The sequence below is a fragment of the Hypanus sabinus genome, chromosome 10 (assembly GCF_030144855.1).
Source record: "Hypanus sabinus isolate sHypSab1 chromosome 10, sHypSab1.hap1, whole genome shotgun sequence".
Lineage (NCBI taxonomy): Eukaryota > Metazoa > Chordata > Chondrichthyes > Myliobatiformes > Dasyatidae > Hypanus > Hypanus sabinus.
The window spans coordinates 95,916,696-95,937,476 of record NC_082715.1 but is presented as its reverse complement, the minus strand read 5'-3'; the positions used below and the strand labels follow the sequence as shown (position 1 = coordinate 95,937,476).

General features: G+C 38.8%; 1 protein-coding gene across 2 annotated transcripts in view; it reads left to right on the top strand.

Annotated features, from left to right (window-relative positions):
* Positions 1-20,565, top strand: part of LOC132400866 (hormonally up-regulated neu tumor-associated kinase homolog A) — a 40,041-nt gene extending 19,476 nt beyond the window's left edge. For both annotated transcript variants that reach the window (XM_059982350.1, XM_059982351.1), the window contains exons 5-10: positions 1,935-2,062; positions 4,858-4,993; positions 8,165-8,342; positions 8,487-8,576; positions 12,373-12,607; positions 16,041-20,565. In XM_059982350.1, coding sequence (XP_059838333.1) covers positions 1,935-2,062; positions 4,858-4,993; positions 8,165-8,342; positions 8,487-8,576; positions 12,373-12,607; positions 16,041-16,789 — 1,516 coding nt within the window. In that variant the 3' untranslated portion in view covers positions 16,790-20,565. The remainder of the gene's footprint in view (positions 1-1,934; positions 2,063-4,857; positions 4,994-8,164; positions 8,343-8,486; positions 8,577-12,372; positions 12,608-16,040) is intronic.
* Positions 20,566-20,781: the final 216 nt, after the last annotated feature.

The window sequence follows — 20,781 nt, the reverse complement described above, 5'->3', positions numbered from 1 at the left end:
AGCTGATGATATTAGTGGTGGCATCTGTCAGTCTCGCAAGACCATGGATCTGCAGCTGGAATGGTTTCCAGGGCACAGGCCTGGGCAAGGTTGTATGGAAGACCAGCAGTTGCCCATGCAGCAAGTCTCCCCTCTTCATGACACTGATGTTGTCCAAGGGAAGGGCAAGGGCCAATACAGTTTGGCATCAGTGCCACCGCAGGAATTGCCAGAACGAAGTTGAAGGCAACGTTGGACTGCCTTAGAAACACCAGCTCCAGATTTGTCCTCAGGGTTTACTCCTGAAGCCTTTCCCATGAATGGGTATGGCCGCAAGGCAGTGAAAGTTTGAAATCAGAGTTCTCTCTCTCTTAGGTGGACTACTTTTACAGGCTAACAAACTCCATCTACCTAATGATATTAGTATTCCAGTGAATTTAGAGGACTTTCTAGAGCCAATGTTAGTGGCATTTTTCCATTCCTTGAAGTACCTGTAGCAGTAATTCCAAGTTTTAGATATATGTAGATGCCCAGTAGACACAGGCTTTGTACCAGCTCTGAAGTATTGATCCTCAAATATCCTTTTCCTCCATAAATCAAAGGCTATGCTTCTTTATTGAATGTGATGGCAAATATATCATCAATGTTTGCCTTTGCCAAGTGGTGGCTGCCAATTTCCAATTTCTCCAGAGTCTCATTGCTAGCTATTGATTACAACTTCTCTTGCAAATATTCAGTGTAAGCACAACCTCTTGTTTGTTTCAGTGAATGATCAACAAAGATTTGAAACTTTTGTTCTGAACGTGTGCAAATGTGTCGTTCACATAATGCAGTTTGGCTACAAAGATCTGAGTGATCCTGACTGTAATTTGGGCTTGTCATAGTTTGAACAGATTCCATTTGTACTGAAGATTACCCACTCTCTCACTGGAAGGTTGTTGGAGGTAAGTCACATTGTTGTGACTTAAAACAAAGAAAGAGTGAGAGAGGTTTTGCTGCAACGGCAGCCTTAGTTGACAATATTTTCCTTTGATTAATTTTTTTAATTTGCCAATTCATTAAATCATTAATATACGGGCTGGTTGTCTCCCAGACTAACTCAGCTGACCCTGACTCATGTAAACCAGTTTGCCATAAGATCACCCTTAAATAAAAAATATAAAACATGCCCAGTTATTGCACAGGGCATCCAGCATGTTTCCCAATTCAGCCACCTAATCTAATCACACTGTTTACTATGAGTCTGCTTGCTTATGAATTTTTGTTCATCATTCTTCTAATTATTCAAGTTATTCACATGCTACCAACTATACGACTCCCATCCAGCAATCATCCATAATTTTCAACATCAGCTCCTTACAAGTTATTCTTTGGACGTGTGTGTCTGTGTGCGCGCTACAGTTTTGCTATGTAAGTTTCCATTTTGTGAAGGATTACACTGTAATCATTAGCTACTCTGCTTTCTGCACAGGTGTTGGTAAAACATCTTCTGGTTTTGTTTAATATTCCTGATTTAAGTTCTTCCTATTATTTATTTATTTAAGTATTTACTTAGAGATACAATGTGGAACAGGCCCTTCTGACCCTTTCTGCCACGCTGCCCAGCAGCCTACCTATTTACCCTAGCCTAATCAAGGGACAACTTACAATGACCAATTACCCTGCTAACTGGTATGTCTTTGGACTGTGCAAGGAAACTGGAAGACCTATGTACACATGGAAAAGAACAGAGGATGCCAGAATTGAACCCCAATCTCTGATGCCCCGAGCTGTAATAGCAGCCCACTGACCACTATGCTACCATGGCACCCTCAGGCCGTTCTACCTGATGTTTTATTCCAGTCGAGACTCAGGCAGTTTAAATGTCTTGTTGGCTGTTGTTTATAACTTAAAGCTGGCTCTCAGGGTTCTGAATGTCAATGTTCCTCATACTCCCCATGGTTTTGTCTTCACAGTGGAGTCAGTATGTTTGCAATGCTCACTGGCACATTACCATTCACTGTAGAGCCATTTAACATCAAGCTACTGCATCAGAAGATGGTAAATGGAGACATGAGTTCCATCCCTTCAGAAATTTCCTCAGGTACGAGATATGTTAAGTACCCAGCAGAGATGATAACACATAGTGACAGGACATTGTAATGGAAGTAAGTAAAGTTGGATTATAGTTTCTGCTGTTAGTATGAGCTCCATTGTTGTTTTGTAAATGTAATTTCCCTCCTGTATTCTGACTCAGATTTGCTTCATTTATCATATGTACATCAAAACATACAATGAAAAGCAAAGTTCGCTTTCACAGCCAGCACAACCTAAGGCTTTTCTGGGGGCAGCTCACAAGTGTTGCCACACTTCTCAGTGCCAACAGAGCATGCCCACCTTGTTCATGGCACACAAAAGCAACAACAACAAAGATAGGAACTGCAAAAACAATTTGGTTGCTGTTAACATCTGATCTACAACACAACCTATCTCATTAGTCCCCCATGCCCACACACACACACACACAAAGTTTTTCAGTTAATGAAACACACATAGTGCGGTATTTCCTTTTGATTATTTTGTTCATTTGCCCCATATAATTGATTTAGTCATTACCATTGCAGTTGATTTCCCTTCGGACTGAATCAGCTGACCCTGAGTCATGTGGCCCCTCTTGGCCACAAGGTGTACCTTAAAAAAAAACATAAAATATCCCCAGTTATTACATGAAATATTTACCTTCTCCCCCCCACATCAGGCACCTAATCTAATCACATTCTTTTCATAATATTCAGTTTGAATCAGTTGGAAATTAAGCACCTTTTTTGAAGAGATTGCCTCAAACAATATGGCACTGAGGTTCATTCTGGTTTATATGCTCAACTTTGCAATAAGCTTTGAACTCACGGTCTTCTTAATCAAAAGCCAGAGAGGATCATAAGCAGAGTACAGAGTGACACTTCAATATTACTTTGCACATTCTGAAGCATTTCTGTAATGGAGGCGCATCAAAAATAATCTGTTCTGAAAATTTTTAGTTATGGTGTAAAGAAAATCAGCTAGACCACCTGAGATCTCTAACCTAAACCTGTAAGCAGAATGATTTTACAATTAAAGCACATTGCCTCACGGTATTTCTAAAAGTCTTAGTACTGGTCCACTGTGTTATTTTTTAGGTGAGCTGTAATGTGCTTTTAATGTATATGAATCATCATAATTTTATTTGGTGGCTTTATGTTGTGGTACATAGTCAACTTAGTATGTTGTATGAATTCTTTAAACAAATTGCTTGATTGGAAATCCCACATCTTTATTTATTCCATTGTGCGCCTTCTCCTTTGAGTTACGCAAATTATTGTTTCACGATTGATGTTTATATCTTATCCCAGTTGGAAGGAATAATAGCCAGTTTTCAATAATTTAACTATGGTCCTGCCAGTTTTCAAAGTTTCATCATCCAGCTCTTCAGACACCATGTCTCAATATCAATCTCAATCCTTCTTTAAGGAACACAGGAGGGTAATAAAGAGGCTTCAAGGGGATATAGACAAGCTGATCCAGTGGGTGAAAACATGATGTGGAAAACTGTGGTGTACCAATTTGGTGCAGCAAACAGAAAGCAGAATACTTATGAGAATATTGATATTCAAAGGGACCTGAATGTGTTCTTTTGTACAGAAGCCATTGAAGACCAACATTAAGTATAGTGAAAGATTAGGAGGTCAAATGATATGTTAGGTCTTATTACAAATAGATTTGATTGCAGGAGTAATGAAGTCTTATCGTAATTGTATTGGACATTGGTGAGACTACATCTAGAATTCTACATGCACATTTTGTCCCCTATCATAGAAACTGAGTGAAAGTGTACTAGCGAACAAGAGATTCTGCAATGCTAGAAATCTTGAACAACATACACAAAATGCTCAAAGTAGCATCCACGTGGAAAAATGGGTCTTGGCCCAAAATGTTACCGTTAATTTTCCCCTATAGATGCTGTCTGATTTGCTAAGTTCCTCCTGCACTTTGTGTGTATGTTGTTGAATATTCACTAGTTTGCTTCCAAGGACAGTGGCATTGATGAACCGGACCGGAACTTTATTGTTTAGAGCTTAGAAGCTGAGACTTTACAAAGTTAATCAAAATTCTTAAAATATTTCCTAGGCAGCTGCAGCCAGGGTGTTTTCCCTGACTCAGGAGTCTAGGAGAGGAAGCACAGTTTGAAAATTAAGGCTGTTTTGGACTGAGACAGGGAGAAATTTCTCCACTCAGAGAGAGCTGAAGCTTTGGATTTCTATACGTTGAGGGCTATGGCAGCTCAGATGTGAAGTTCATTCAAAGCAGAGGATAATAAATTTCTGAGCATTTATGCAATCAAGCAGATGAACGTGAAATAGAAGATCATCTATTATTTTGATGAATGGCAGAGCAGATTGAAGAGGGAGATAACTTATTCTTACTTCCATTTCCTAAGTCCTTATAACCAGAAATAATTAATACATTAAGCTAACAAACAATGCACTTATTAATAAAAGAAATTACTTTGATTTAGTGCAGCATTTCAATCCTATGCTTAATCCCAAGATAAAGACTTCAGGAAGCTTCTTTGCAGCATTTACAGAACAGTCAGTCAAATGGTATCATTCTTAAAATGGTGCACAACCATTATTTTATATGTTATATAGGGGACTGCATCCAGCCTGGGACTGAGTTACAAGAGCAGCTCGATGGCAGATACACCAAGTTACTTTCTGCCCATTTATTGATGAAGTTAATTCTAACAATCCATTGGTTGAAGCCTGGCTAAACCAACACACACATTACCATCCACCTGATCCCTATGTATATGATTTGATGATTATTTTATGACTTGCTGATAAGGCTGTGTTTGTTCCTCAGGAGCTGTTCTTTTCATGCTCTCGTTGCTCGAGCCTGATCCAACCAAACGCCCCTCTGTGAAAGAAGCAATGGAGGAGAAATGGTTAAATGAAGGCTTTTTTCGAAGGCCACTGCATTCAGTTGTTTACAAGAATAGGTACTACACTAAAAGAGAACTGTGGACATTTTTTCTGACCGTCAGATAAAGGCATTACTCCTAGTCTGTAGCAATCAGCAAGGCACAGGATGGAAATCTCAACACTCTGTGATGATTCAATCTATGGTCCAGAGGGATGAATTTCTGAGGCAGCTTGCAAAATGCATTGTTCATTTGGCATTACCAACTGAAGATAAATTCCTAGGCAATGTGTAGGAATGTTTCAGAATGTGTTAAGAATAAATTTCTGTCGGACAAATGTGGAATAATTTTTGATAGTGGAACTAATCTTAACAGGTACAGGAAAATGTATGAGGTCAAAATTTAATCTCATTGAATGGGTGAGCAGGTTTGAGAAGTCACTTACTTTTTGCTGTTACTGTTTCTTATGTTCTTCTGCAGTTGGAGATTTCAGTTTGAATTGTGCCTATAGGTGTCAGGCAGAGGCAACTGTATTATTGTTCAGGGAATTTTAGAATGTTCAAGTTCGTGTGTAGGATTTGTGTGAAGTGATTATTCTAAGTTTGCAGACAGGTAGGCAGCCTGGTGTCCTGATTCATTCTGCCTAAAGCAATTGGACAGGGTGAGAGAAAGTAGAACCTGCTGCTCAAGATTTTGTCTCCAACAAAACAAGTGAACAAAAAATATACTCAAGCAAATAAATTTAAAAATTCCTTAAAACTAATGGCATTCAGCATTTGTATGAGAAGAGCAAATCCTATTATTCTTTAATGTTCAACTTATTTTCAGTCTGCTCTCCCAAGGGCATAATAAGGGCAAAACAAATGGAAGCTAGACATTCTGCCCTACTCTCCTATTCAATAAAATTATAGCTCAATTCTTATCTGAGCACTTTTCTTGTGCAAATTTCATATCCTTCAAAGTCCTAAATACCTATGCAATGATTTTGAATGTACCCAGTGACTGACCTTCCTCAGTCTTGAGGCTTTATAAGGCATTGGCCAGACCACACTCAGAATATTGTGAGCAGTTTTGAGCCCGTTATGTGCTGCAATTGAAGAGGGTCTTGAGAAGGGTGATAAGAATGATCCTGGGAATGAAAGAGTTATGAATACCGAGAGTCTGATGGCTCTGGGCCTGTACTTGCTGGAGTTTAGATGAATGAGGGGCAATCTCATTGAAACTTAACAGATATTGAAAATCCTAGATAGAGTGGATGTGGAGAAGATGTTTTCCATAGTGGTGGAGTCTAGAACCAGAGGGTACAGCCTCAGAAAACAAGGACATCCCTTTAGAACAGCAATGTGGAGGAAGCTCTTTAAGCATAAGGGTGGAGAATCTGTGGAATTCATTGCTGTAGATAGTTGTGGAGGCCAAGTGGTTGAATATACTTAAAGTGAAGTTGCTCGGTTCTTGATTATAAGGGTATCAAAGATTATGGGGAGAAGGCAGGAGAACAGATTTGAGAGGGATATTAAATCAGCCATATTGGAATGGCACTGTAGACTCAATGGGCTGAATGGCCTAATTCTGCTCATATGTCTTATGGTCTCAGTGATTATAATAAGGGCATAACAAATGGAAACCAAAGCTTGTCATTCCCTCTTCCCTACTCTCCTATTCAGATATATTATTGATTGTCTTTTACCTGAACACTTTTCTTGTACTAATTTTATATCCTTCAATCCTAATTATCTAATCAATGGCCTTGAATATATTCTGTGACTGAGTTTCCACAGTGCTCTTGATTTTGAAGATCCAACACTCCCTGAGTAAAGAAAATTCTTCAACCTTTTGTCCTGAGTGGCTTTCACTTTACTTTGAGATTTCTATCTCTGTTTCTAGACAGACTACATCCCCGCATCTACTCTATCAAGCCCATTTTAATGAGATCACCTCATATTTTTCTAAACGCTATATGCTTAGTCTGCTAACCTCTCTGGATACAAAAACCTGCCATCCCAGGAATCAATCTGGTGAACCTTTGCTGAACTTGGATATCACAAGATATCCTCACTTAGGAAGGAATTGATGATCTGCATACAGACCATTAGGCACAGGATCATAGGGCTCCATATGATTTAGGGGAACTAAAACCTTTTTACACTGTTGCTGAAAATGTCTTGCAGTAAAGAGCAACATACCCTTTGCATTCCTGATTGCCTGTTTGTGGTGAACTACATATACCTGTCTGGACACGCCCCCTGCTGACTGCTCCTGTGGCTCCTCCCACAGACCCTGGTATAAAGGCGATTATGGCCTGAGCCTGGCCCTCATTCTCCAGGATGTAGTATGGTGGTCAACTACTGCTTGTTCTATCTTCCAGTCAATAAAAGCCGATATCTCGACTTCACGTCTCAGAGAGAGTTATTGATGGTGCATCACTGTTGAATGAGCATATAAACTTTCAGTGATTCGTATACAAGGACACTCAGGCCCTCTGAACACCATTTTTTCCAATTTAAAATGGACTCTATCTTGCTATATTTTCTGCCAAAGCAGATGCTCTCACATTTTTTCCTTATATTCCATTTGTCTTGATCACCCAGCAGCCTTTCTGTATTCTCGAGTTCCCTTTCCTCAATGAAAGCAAACTTTGATTCAGAGATGGCTATACAATAGGTGAAAGATCCCTCAGAGCTGTTTCAAAGAAAGGTCTGGTGAGAGTTCCCCAATCTCCTTGTCAATGGCTATGCCTTGGCCATTGTCACTAATGATCATTAATGAATTGTTGTTCGTGGGAGTTTGCTGTGTATAAACTGTCTGTCTTGCCCTCCCTCATTACCACAGTGAATATATTTCACAAAGCACCATCGAGTCCCTGGGGATTTTATGAAAGGTTTATGAAAGCAATTATATGTGTAAATGTTTTCTTGTATAATGCATTTTTTGACCGTTGAACTTGCATTATCCCAGTGAAGCATCTGTTATACGTATGTATCCAATTTCTATATTCAATTTTCTCTAAAGAATTCTGTTATTAATGTTATTTCATCATTGTAAATATAGCAGTTTAGTAATAGGCAAATCGATCACATGCATTTTTAAAAAAATTTAAGGAAATAGATTCAATGTTTAATTTTCTTCAGCCTGCGGCAGAGCAAGCATGTATATGATTTCCTGTTTCTCATACCACCGCCTTTGATAATCAGGATCTGCACTTAATGATATTGTGGGATTAACATGAATAATAACTTCTTTATTTTGTAGACTTCGTTCTGATGAACTGAACTCAGTGGTTTTGAACTTTATGACTGAGAGGAAAGGTTTTGGCCTGACGGAGATTGTTAACACATTGATCAATAACAGGCCTTCCCCCAGCATGGCAACTTATTATTTGTTACTGCAGAAGTTGGCACGACACCAAAAAGAAATAAAAAACAAGAAGGTATACAATATTAGTTCTTCAATATTTTACAGTCCTTTCCAGAATTTTGATCTGTTCTGTATTATTGAAAGACTATTTGTTTTTTATTATTTCAATCTGGTTGTAATTTGTTGACTATTTTATATTCTTTGCTTTATCACAAAGAAAATTGAATCAAGTGAGTGGAATTTATCATCCGAGGCTCTGCGGATTGATCGTATAGAAAACAACTCCCTAAGTAAAAGGCTAATGCAGGTACGTTGATGCCAGTTACTTTCTAAATTTACAGTAAGTTTAGTGTACAGATATATCCTATGTCAGAACCATATTTCTACTTTATAGTTTTAATTCCTGAGTTGGTTTAAGGTAGGTGGGTGGTGGGGCGAGGTGGAACCACAACCCCTGTTCCATAAATGAGCCCAGAGGTATATTCACTCAAAGTCCTTTGAATCTCTTCATCTGACCACTCAGCCATCAGGTCAGAATAGAGGTTGAGTGCAGGGAAGAGCTATGTAGGCTGATGGGTTCTTAGCACCAGGAGCAAAAGTGGGAGAATAATTCTTTCAGGAATGCAAACATCATGAATAAAAAATTATATGGAGCGGCCTCTTTTGTCTCCAGTTCTTCACTGTAGCTTCCTGCTCAGAAATAATAAAGTCATAAAAGACCTAACTTTGTTCCAACCTGTGTCTGAAAAATGCACCTAACTTCCTTTGAAAGTGGCCTTACCCCCTGTTAGATTAAGCCAAATCTCCACAGAACTTCACCAATTTTATCTCCAAGCTTCCCCCTTGTACTGAATTTGGGAAGTAACAATTAAAGTCACCTCACAAAATACGTCTCCATAGCTAGTGAAGGGTCATTGGTGTTAATTGTTAACTCTGTTACTCTCACTCCAGATGCTGCCTGACCTGCCAAGTCTTTATAGCATTCTCAGTTTTATTCCAGATATCCAATATATGCTGTATTTTGCTAATCAGGTCTCTGGATCTTACTTATTCTTAACCTTTAATGTAAATCATATCTTCCATTTCTCAAGACATCACTTGTTGACTTATTCAAAAAGCTGATAAAGAATTGTGGATAGTTTAATGCATGGATGTATGATTACAGAGAAATAAATTATATTGATAGAGCTCAATTCAGTTCGCACCATTTAGGTAAAAATTCTTCAATTGTCTATAATTTCTATGGCATGTCAGATGTTGTGAACTGGCACTGCTATCTGTTGACTCGATGAGTTAAATTTAACTTTTGACAGTGCTACACAGTTAAACCTGAGTAAGACATTAGTAAAAGGCTGAAGGTTAAGTTATCAACATTATGATGGACTAATCAACACCAAAAATTTCAGTTTTCCTCATCTCCAGGTACAATAAGTAACTACTAAAATGAAAGCTATATTTAGAAGAGATTTGGTAAGTCACCAAAAACACTTGTAAATTTCTACAAATGTATTATGGAGAGCATTCCACCCGGCTGCTTCACTGTCTGGTATTGGGGGAGGGGTGGACTACTAAAGGATCTAAGTAAGCTGCAGAGGTCTCTAGAGTTAGTCAGCTCCATCATGGGCACTAGCCTCTGTAGTATCTAGGACATTTTCAAAGAGTGATGCCTCAAAAAGGCGGCTTCGATCATTAAGGATCACTTTCTACTGTAATTCACAATTTTCTTTTTTCTCTTTTGTTATGTATTTCGTTGTACTGCTACCAAAAGTTAACAAGTTTCACGACATATGCCAGTGATATTGAACCTGATTCTGATGAAGGTACGGTAGGTCCTACAGTAGTAGAACAAATCAGCCCCTGGGAAAGAAGGTATTCATCCCCAAGAGACCATGAGAAGATTGGTGAAGCAGAATAAGAATCAAAGTTAGGTTCATCATCACTAACATAGCTGTATGTCATGAAATGTGTTGTTTTGTGGCAGCAACACCTATGTGCAATAAGAAATATATATTAAAAATAAATAAGTAATGCAAAAAGAGACTAAATAGTGGGGTAGTGTTCATGGATTGATTGTTCATTCGGAAATCTGCTGGTGGAGGGGAGAAGCATTGAGTGTGGGCTTTCAGTCTCCTGTACCTCCTCGCAAATGGTAGTTAACACAAAAGGGCATGTCCTGGCTGGAAGGGACCCTTAATGATGGATGCTGCCTTTTTGAGGCACGGCCTTTTGAAGATGTCCTCAAGAGAAGCCAACTAGCAGCAGTATAAAATGTTGTCCTTATTTAAAACTTAAGGACAACATGCTATCTGACCAATTGACAGATTACTTTGAGGTAACATCAAGCCAAGTGGGGCACAGGGACCACTCTACTGTGGTTTGCTTCAGCAATCAGAAAGCTTTTGATGAATTTCCCCAAGAGTCTAATAGGTATAATAAATCGAACCATACAGTACAGAAACTGGCCCTTTGTCCTACCTCAGTGTTGGCAACGGCCATTCATTTATACCAATCCCGCTTTATCCTCTCAACATTTCCATCAACACCCCTAGTGTTGTGATGCTTTTGGCAGAGCAGGTTAAAATACTGAGTGGGGTACTTCAAAACGCAGCTGGAACAATTAAGATTTGTAATACAATAAATCAGACACCCATTACAAAGCAGAGGGTCTACAACAGGGATAACAGAATGAGCTAGAAATGCTACAGACGTGGTCAGAGCATCTGTGAATGCAGACAGCTACACATGGATGACATATAATAAATGGAATTCTGCAATAACCATAATTGAATGGTGAAACAAGGTCAAAGAGCTAAATGACTTATTCCTGTTGCTATTTTCCTATAGATGGTATAGGAGTTAAGCATGTAGCTGATAGTGACCATGGAATCTTAGTGGATACAGTGCTAAATATGGAGACACTAAAGATTGTAGATGCTGGAATCTGGAGCAACACACAAAACACTGGAGGAATTCTGGAGGGCAGGTAGCATTTGTGGAAGATAATGGACAGTTGAGACCCTTCATCCAGACAGATCACCTGACACACTGACTTCTGCCAGCATTTTGTGGGTTGATCGAGTCCTAAGTATATCCAACCAACAGAAATACAATAATGTATAAGATGTTGAACTATGTTATCAAAGCAGAAAAACAGATGAAATTATCAAAACATGATCATTATATCTGCTTTTCTAATTTCCTTTGGCTGAAATGTGAAGATAATTTTTAAATGGGTCATTGTTGGAATATTTGTACCAACCAATGTTATCCATATGAATGAATGGGTCTTAGTTTTTTCTTTGCAGTCAAACTATCCATATGCTTCCAGTGAGGACTGGCGATATAGTTAACAATTAAAAGCACTTATTAAGCGTGCACTACCACTGGGTCACTAGTTAACAATTAAAAGCACTTATTAAGCGTGCACTACCACTGGGTCATCTCTGGTAAACATATGAAGCATTGAGTTACTAGCAAGGCAGTACTCAGTACAAAAGGGTAGTTCAAGAAGGTGACTAACTACTTCCTTCCGAAGGGTGACGGCCTTCGACATCAAAGACAAGGTCGAAGTAAAATTTATTGTCAAGGCACCGTATACTATCTTGCAATACATTTTTTGTAGCATTTACAGGAGAATAAAGAAACATAATAGAATTTAGGAAAAATCTGTACATAAGCAAACAAAGACAACATGCACAAATAAATAAATAATATTGAGAACATCAGTTGTAGATTCATTGAAAGTGTGTCTGTAGGTTCCGGAATCAATTCAGAATTGTTGTGGTGAGGTTATCCTCAACTCAGTCATGTCCACATACTGAGAAATGGATTTATTTTTAATATGTAGATACTTGGTGGAATTTGAACGTTTTCATACACATAATTATTTAATTATCAGGGTTGATGAAAGGTCATAGCCTGAAACATTGACTGTTTATTCCTCTCCATAGATGCTGCCTGATGTGTTGAGTTCCTCCTGGATGTTGTGTGTGTTACTCTGGATTTCCAGCATCTTCATAATCTCGTGTTTTTAATTATTTAATTGTTCTTTCTGATTAGACCATATAGATTATTGCCTGCAAAATGATTTTTGTAACTCTTAGAGAGAAAATGAAACAGCAAAGCAAAGCAAGGAAGTAGGAGGGAGAATTTCAGATGAAAACCTACCATCAGAGTCCCAGGAAACTAGGAAGGATACTGAACCCTCACATCAGGAGGATCAGAAGAACTCGGAGACAAGTAAAATACAACAGATGCAAAGCCCCACAACAAAGGAGGTGATTAAAGAAGAGGAGATCGCAATTTCTTTGGAAAAACATGACAACTGTTTCCCAGAAGGTAAGTCAAGAACTTTGTTTGAAAGAGTATTGTATTTCTTATCAATAGCAAGTAAATTTTAGTAATATTAGTGTTAAAGATGTTTGAAATAACCACAATTTGCATAGTTGAAAATTACAAATGGGCAGAGTAGAGCTAAATAGAAATGAGAGAATAGGATGGCATTTCTTGAAGCATTTAACGGAATGTTCATTTCTATAATTGAGGGCTTTTCATTTTCTTCCTCTCTATCTATCTACAGTATCTATCCATGCATAATCTCTTTCTCTGTCTCTTTACCTCTATCTATTGAACCAGTTATTTGTCTCTCTATCTACCTCTCTGTCTCTGTCTCTCTTTCTCGTTCTCTTTCCACCTATCTCATTATTCAGCCCCTCCTCCCAACTTCCCTTTTCTCAAGAGCCACTTTCAAATGCTCTGTTGCGACTTTAAGTGAGTCACACAGACACTCCAGTTATAGATGTAAAAAGTCTCAATTTAGCATTACAAACAGGCTTTCTGGAAGAATCTTTCTTGAACTTAAAGCAGAATGAGGATTCGTACTCTTTAGGCAGGAGATTAACTTAATTTCAGAAACAACAGAAAATCTGCAGATGCTGGAAATCAAAGCAACACACACACACACACAAAGTGCTGGCAGAACTCAGCAGGCTAGGCAGTATTTATGTAAAAGAGCACAGTGGACATTTTGGGCGGAAGGGTCTCAGCCCGAAGCATTGACTGTGCTCCTTTCCACAGATGCTGTCTAGTCTGCTGTTCCTTCACCACTTTGTGTGTGTTACTTCTCTTGACAGTGATTAAATTTCTTTTTCAAGGTGGCAGTTCCTTAGTTAAATTTCAATATTTTGGCCTTAGACAAGTAATTTCGCAAATTTATATACTTACAATAGGATTATGTCGCAGTTAACAAGACACTTCTAACTATCCATATAACTGTTGTTGGGCCAAAGATTTCTGAGCACAAAACCCCAGACGCTCAAAATACAATTCTTTATCACAGTTGTGAGACATTGCTCTCTCCATATACAAGCACCCCATTTATTGATTTATGAAACAATGCCTTCAACCATGCACTAAGTGACAGCATTGACGCCTCATCCCTTCCTTTACTTCATCCTTGGATAATTAATGAAATGATTCATCTATTGTTTTGCCCTGCATAATTAACAATAGTGAGAATCCAAAGTGTTCCTTGCCTTATCACTGGTTTCAGTCTCATTAAGTGGATGTTATATTGTTTACTAAAGTATTTTTGTATGTGTTGATAGATGAGAATACGTTGCCAGTCTCTAAAATTGTTTTTGCCAATTTAAATTGATGTTCAATCCCTTTCATGCTCCAGTATTCTGAGAAAAATGTCTAAGGTAGGTTAAGTAATAATCAATGACCTTTTGATACGTAGACCAGAATAGATAAAGGGAACCTTTTACAAGGATAGAGGACAGATAATACTCAGATAAAGAGATTCACATGTTTGGAGTAACTGATGCTAGGGCATTACTTATCCTGAGGAATTAAAAGATAGAAAATACAGCTATAAGAAATTGGGTTACAGATGAACATGATTTTATTGAGTGATAGAAAGAGGTCCTCCAATGTGGTTAAGAGGAAAAATACGTTGGATTAGAATTGTGTTGAAGGTAACTCAAAAAAGTGTAAGTAAACTAAAACATTACTGAGCAAAGATCCAGAATGAGGATTTGTGCATGAAAACTTAAAATTTTGAAAAAGCTCTCTAATTAAATTGTAACATTTTATAATCACGAAGGTACTTTTCACAGTGTACAGTTCAGGTAATGGGGTCTATTAATAAAACTATCAATTAAGCAACGAGCAGTGAGTGGAGTTACTGCCTTCTCAATCTAGCAACCTGGGTTCCATTCTGATATTGCATAACCTGTACAATGTTTTTGTATTCTCCCTGTGGCTGCATGGGCTTTCCCAGGGTTTCTTCCTACATGCTAATACATCCAGTCTGATATGTGAATTGGCAACCATAAATTGCCCTTGCAAATCATAAAATCTGGAGAGAATTGAAGGGAAGGTGAGAAGAATAAAATTAAGTTACAGTAAATGAGTGCTTGATGTCAGGGTGGACTCAGTGGGCTGAATGGCCTCTGTCCATGCTGTAAAGTTTAAAAACATTAGCTTTATTTGTCACATGTATATCAAGATATTGAAACACAGTGAATTGCATTGATTGCTCCAAATCAGATCAGTGAGGGTTGTGCTGGGCAACCATGCTTTCATGCCAACAGACCATGCCCACCACTTACTAACCTCAACTGTACACCTTTGGAATTTGGGAGGAAACTGGAGACTCAGAGAAAACCTATGCATTCACAGGGGAAACATAAAAACTTCATACAGGCGGCGGTGGGAATTGAAACTGTATCGGTGATTGTTGGCGCTGTAAAGCAATGCAAGAACCACTAAGTGACCATGCTGCCCATGACTCTGATTTTGAAGGAATGGAAATATATCTACTCTTAGTGACCACTTTCTTAGGTCCAGCTGTACAGCTGCTTGTTAATGCAAATGTCTAATCAGCCAATCATGAGGCAGCAATTCAATGCATAAAAGCATGCAGACATAGTCAAGAGGTTCAGTTGTTGTTCAGAGCAAACATCAGAATGGGAAAGAAATGTGATCTGAATGACTTTAACCATGGAGTGATTGTTGGTGCCAGGTGGGGTGGTTTGAGTATTCAGAAATTGCCAATCTCCTGGGATTTTCATGCACCACAGTCTCTAGAGTTTGCAGAGAATGGTGCAAAAAAAAACAATAAAACAACCAGTGAGTGGAAATTCCGTGGGTGAAAGTGCCTTGTTAATGAGAGAACTCAGAGGAGAATGGCTAGATTTGTTCAAGCTGACAGGAAGGTGACAGTAGCTCAAGTAACCATGCCATAGAACAGTGGTGTGTAGAAAAGCACCTCTGAATGCACAACACGTTGAAACTTGAAGTGGATGTGCTCCAGCAGACCACATTGGGTTCAACCCCTGTACCTTACTAATGTTGGCAAGAGTATATTTTTAAAGGAAGGAATAAATAAGGGGAGTATTTTTTCAGTTATTTACAATGCTAGATGTAAAGGGCAAATTAAAATTTACTGATCTGAAATATTAACTTCCATTTCACCAAGATGCTGCTGACTTGCTGTTTCCAATATAGTCTGTTTTTATTGAAGACTCACTGCATCAACAGCTTTTATCTGATTACTTACTTCGCTTTGGTGAGAAGATGTCAATTTGTATGAGTCAGGGCCTGGAACAACGATAATCTAATCCTGACTCCATTTAAAACCCACATTGCCACTATTTCTACATTTGAATATTAGATTTTACATATACATACTATTGATCTGGTGATTAAGCTCTCTAATTTAGTTGACTATTATCTAAGTACAAAAATTATGTTGTGTCCTTTACAGTTTCTAAATTTGCAAACAGGGAACTTGTGCACTTGCATCTTCCTTCCTCTAGACATGCATCTGACCATGATGGCTCAGACTGTCACGGTAAATCAGAGGTCTCCCGATGGACTGTTGCTGCTAAAAGACAAGATCATAAGGAACAGATACAAGAAACTCATTTGCAACCAATAAGTAAACAGGACATTGAAGAGAATCACAAATCACCAATATGCATCCCGGATAAAGTTGCACACAGATTTTTGATAGAGTCCAAAGGATATTCTAAAACTCCAGCAGCTCATCGTGAAACCAAGTTTAAAGATCTTCTTCAGGTTATGGAAGACCAAGCAACAGCAGCACACTGGAGGTATCAGGAGAAAGATGGGCACAGTTTTGTAGTCATTAAGACACCTCAATTTTCCCAATTGCCAAAACTCAAGCATGGTATTTTCAAAGAAAACCTCGGTAAAAAAATCAGCTGGGTCCAATCTCCTCGACACGGAACAAATAGGTCATCGCCTTTTTTGGTCAGTGGTGCTAGGCAGCCACTATTCCCATCTTCTCGCCAGCAGACTCTAATAGTCAAGAGCCTGCGTCAGTCAAAGGAGAAAACAAAAGCGTCTGTCACGAACAACATATTCAGAAGGAACTGCATTCAACTTAAGGCTGCTCAGAAACCTACAGGTTTAAACCTACCAGTTCTGCCACCAGCATTTCCGTCAAAGTCAGGCAAAAGGGGTGAAGTTCTAAAGCTTGACTTTGTGTGACACATGAAGACTAAACAGATGGGGAAGATTTTCATGTTACAAAATCAAAGTTCTTTCTATATACATTTACAATCATATTGCAACTATTGCATAGGCCAAATCTTCTTCAGTTTTTCAGGAAGATCCATAACAGGCAGATGAATAGGCAGAGTATTTATCAGCCTATGGGAATATGACATTGTTGGAATCACAGATACAGGGTTTAAAAAAACGATGGGACAGACAGCTTAACATTCCAAGGCACAGAATCTGAGGTACAGTGGTGTGGATGCAAATGATAAAGGAGTCCATTATTGCAGAAGAGAGGGAGAGTGTCCTAATAAGACATATGGGAAATGTTCGGGAACAAAAAGTGAGTGAGAGTGATTAACAGAAGGTATAGTACAGGCTTACGAGCAATCAACATGATATGGAAGATAAATTATGTAGACAAATTGTCGAGGGGTGTGAGAGCAAAAGGGTTAAGTTAGTAGCGGCTTTCAGCCTCCAGAGAAATGTAAAAGATGTTGATGGGGGTGCAGTTTTTGTAGCGTTTTCAGGAGAGCTTTTAAAACAAGTCCATAGATACTTCTTCTCGAGAGGGGGCAGCACTGGACATTATCTTAGGAAAGGTAACCAGGTAAGTAGACAATGCTTCAATGAAATTACGGAGAGGGAATAACAATGGCCTATAAATTAATATCTTGCATTGAGAAAGATTATTCATTATCATTAGATAGTACCTTGTAAAAGTAGACTTGGGCTGAGTTACCTTCAGCTGGGTCTACATCAAAGATTCAAAATTGAAATAATGAAATAAATTTGAAATGGAGTGCTATTTCCCTAAATGTGTTCAAGGTACTCATTAGGAAGAGTGCTGCAGGAATCAGAGACCTTGCAATATCAAATTTACTAAAACATAATGACATAAAAACCAGAAAGAATGGACCATCCACCCTTTGTGCCATCTCTGACCTGCTATTCATAACTTATGGCTGATCTTTATTTTTATCACCATGTTCCTAATTCCTTTAACATCCAGAAATATAGCAATTTCTGTTTTGAGTGAATATTAATGAACTTGCAAAGCCATCTAGGATTGAGAATTCCAAAGGTTCATCACCCTCTGGGTGAAGAAGGTTTTCCTTAAACAGCCTATGCATTATTATCAAACAGGTTCCCATGGCCTAAGATCTCACAGTGTGGGGAATTATCCTCCCTACATTTAGTATGACCAGCCCTATAAGTATGTTGTAAGTTTTGATAAGGTCTTTTCCATTAAACTCTAGAGAACATATTCCCAGTCTACTCAATCCAGAAAGACTGTATTCTCTGGATCCAATCCGTGAGTCATCACTGCATAGTCTCAAAGTGGGCATGTTTCAATTCTGAGAGGACTCTCTGAATCACTGAGGACTATTGACATTTTGGGCCTTTTCCAATACAGACCAGCGATATTTCTGGATTTTGTTGTTCAATGTCATCCATGATGTGTTTTCTCTCACTAAGTCATGGTGCAATATGTATCAGATATCAGACCAAAACATTTGACACATCTGCTCCCAGGATGAGGATTTCCTTTCAAGGACAGCAGAGATGTCATCAATGAATGGGGCTTCTCTTTCTCCACCATTAATGCTGCCCTCAGCTTCATCTCCTCCATTTTCTGGACATCTGCACTCATTCTCATCTTTCTGCTGCCTTAGCAGGGTTAGAGTTCCTCTTGCCATCACCTACCACTCCATGAGCCGCAGCATTCAACGCATCACTCTCCACAACTTCTGTCACCTTCAATAGGATCTTGCAACCCAACACAACTTTAGTTCACTCCCCACCACCCTTTTCCATTCACTACTGTCCGTAGGGATTGCTCACTCTGTGATTCCCTTGTCCTCCCTTGTCCATCTGTCCCTCCTGGCACATACCCTTGCAAACATCAGAAGTTCTACACCTGCCCATTCACCTTACCTCCATTTAGGGCCTCAAACTGACCTCCCAGGTAAGGCAACACTTCAAATGTGTTGGAGTTGTCTATTGTATATGGTGGTCCCGATGCAGCCTCCATTACATTGGTGAGACCCAACGTAAGTTGGGCACTGCATTGTCGAGCACCTCTGTTCCATCCACCAAACAGGGAAATTCCGGGTGGACAACCATTCTAATTATTTAAGTTCCCTGTCCGCCAAGCTGGTCCATGGCCTCCGCTTTTGCCATGATGAGGCCACACTCAGGATGGAGGAGCTATGCCACCTAGGTAGACTTCAACCTGACGGCACGAGCATCTATTTCATTTTTCAGTAATTTTTTTCCCTCTCCCACTTCCTTCTTCTACTATTTCTCACTCTGTCCTCTTACCTCTTCTCCTTACCTGCCTATCACATCCTCCTGGTGTCCCTTCTCCTTCCCTTTCCCCTATGTTCCCTCTCTCCTATCAGATTCCTTCTCCTCCAGTCCTTTACCTTTCCCACCCACCTGGCTTCATCTTCTAGCTAGTCCTCTTCCCTTCCCCACACTATTTTATTCTGGCATTTTCCCCCTTCCTTTCCAGCCCGGAAGAAGTGTCTCAGCCCAAAACATCGAGTGTTCATTCATTTCAATAGATGCCGCCTGATCTGCTGACTTCCTCCAGCATTTTGTGTGTGTTACTACATATTTCAAGAATGCATTTTAAATGATAAATATTCAGATGGAATACAGAATAAGCTTACAAATGGAAATGGTACCATTATCAAGATATGAGCTTGCATTAGTTGATCAACTGGTAGAGATTACAACACTGTTTGTAATACAGAGAAATAGCTTTATGTCAAAAATCAAGGTCAAGGTCATTCTGGTGAACCATTAGATTTTAGTTCCACTGAGATATGATTATACTTATGCACTTTTAGTAGTCATGAATATTTATTGTAGTGTATATTATGCTTTGATTTTATCACTCAACAGAGTGCCAAAGTAATTTATGCATATTTTTTATCTTTTACATGTATAATAAAGACAGTTTTTATAAATCAAATTGTACAATTTTAGTTAAATGAAAGACTTTTATCTGTAATCCATGAACACTGTTAAACATATGTTACAATGGCGAGTGGAGTTTTCTATGAACTTAAGGTGGTTGACTTCCTGCTTGTTCAGGATTCAGAATTTGGTGGAACATCCCTATAGATTTTCTATTCCTCTGACATGATTCAGAAGTTTGTAATATAAATTTTCGATTTCTTGAAGTGTTCATCTCAGATAAAAATACAGAGTATTCTAACCATGTAAGATATTGATCACACCTCCCGTTTATCTTTATTAATGTTGTAATAAATATAGAAAGCAAAGGTCTGCTTTCCTACCCTAAGTGAAATTACATTTATAATTCTGACAATACCTTTCTGAAGGTTTCTTTTTTTAAAATATAGTATGTATTAACCTTAAGGAAATCATTTGGATCTGTACCCAGACCTCATTTATCATTGTCAACACGGACAACTCACTGTAGGAACTTAGCAGGACAGGCAGCATCCGTGGAAACAAGCAGTCAATGTTTCGGGCTGCGATCCTTCATCAGGACTGGCCCTGCCCCCTCCTTCTTCAGTCCTGATGAAGGGTCTTGGCCCAAAACATTGACTGCTCATTTCCACGGATGCTGCCTGACCTGCTGAGTTCCTCCAGCATCTTGTCCATGTTGATTTGACCACAGCATCTGCAGTGTACTTTGTTCATTTATCATTGTGACTGATCCCTTAAAACTGGTCACTTTTGTGCCTATTTTCTCTCTGTAAATTCAAATAAATAATATTTTTTGAATACTTTGCAGTGTTTGGCCCATTCCCTTCCAGTCAGAAATTTCATGGGACACTACTGTACCTGTTGCAACTCACCCAGTTGTAAGCTTTGCTTTGCCCTGCCCTCACATTGTACACATATATTATTAACCTACACAGTTCTTTGTAGTTCCTCAATGTCAGAAATTGGATGAAAATGTACCAGTTTACGACCTTTGTAAATAATTTAGAAAGGAGGAG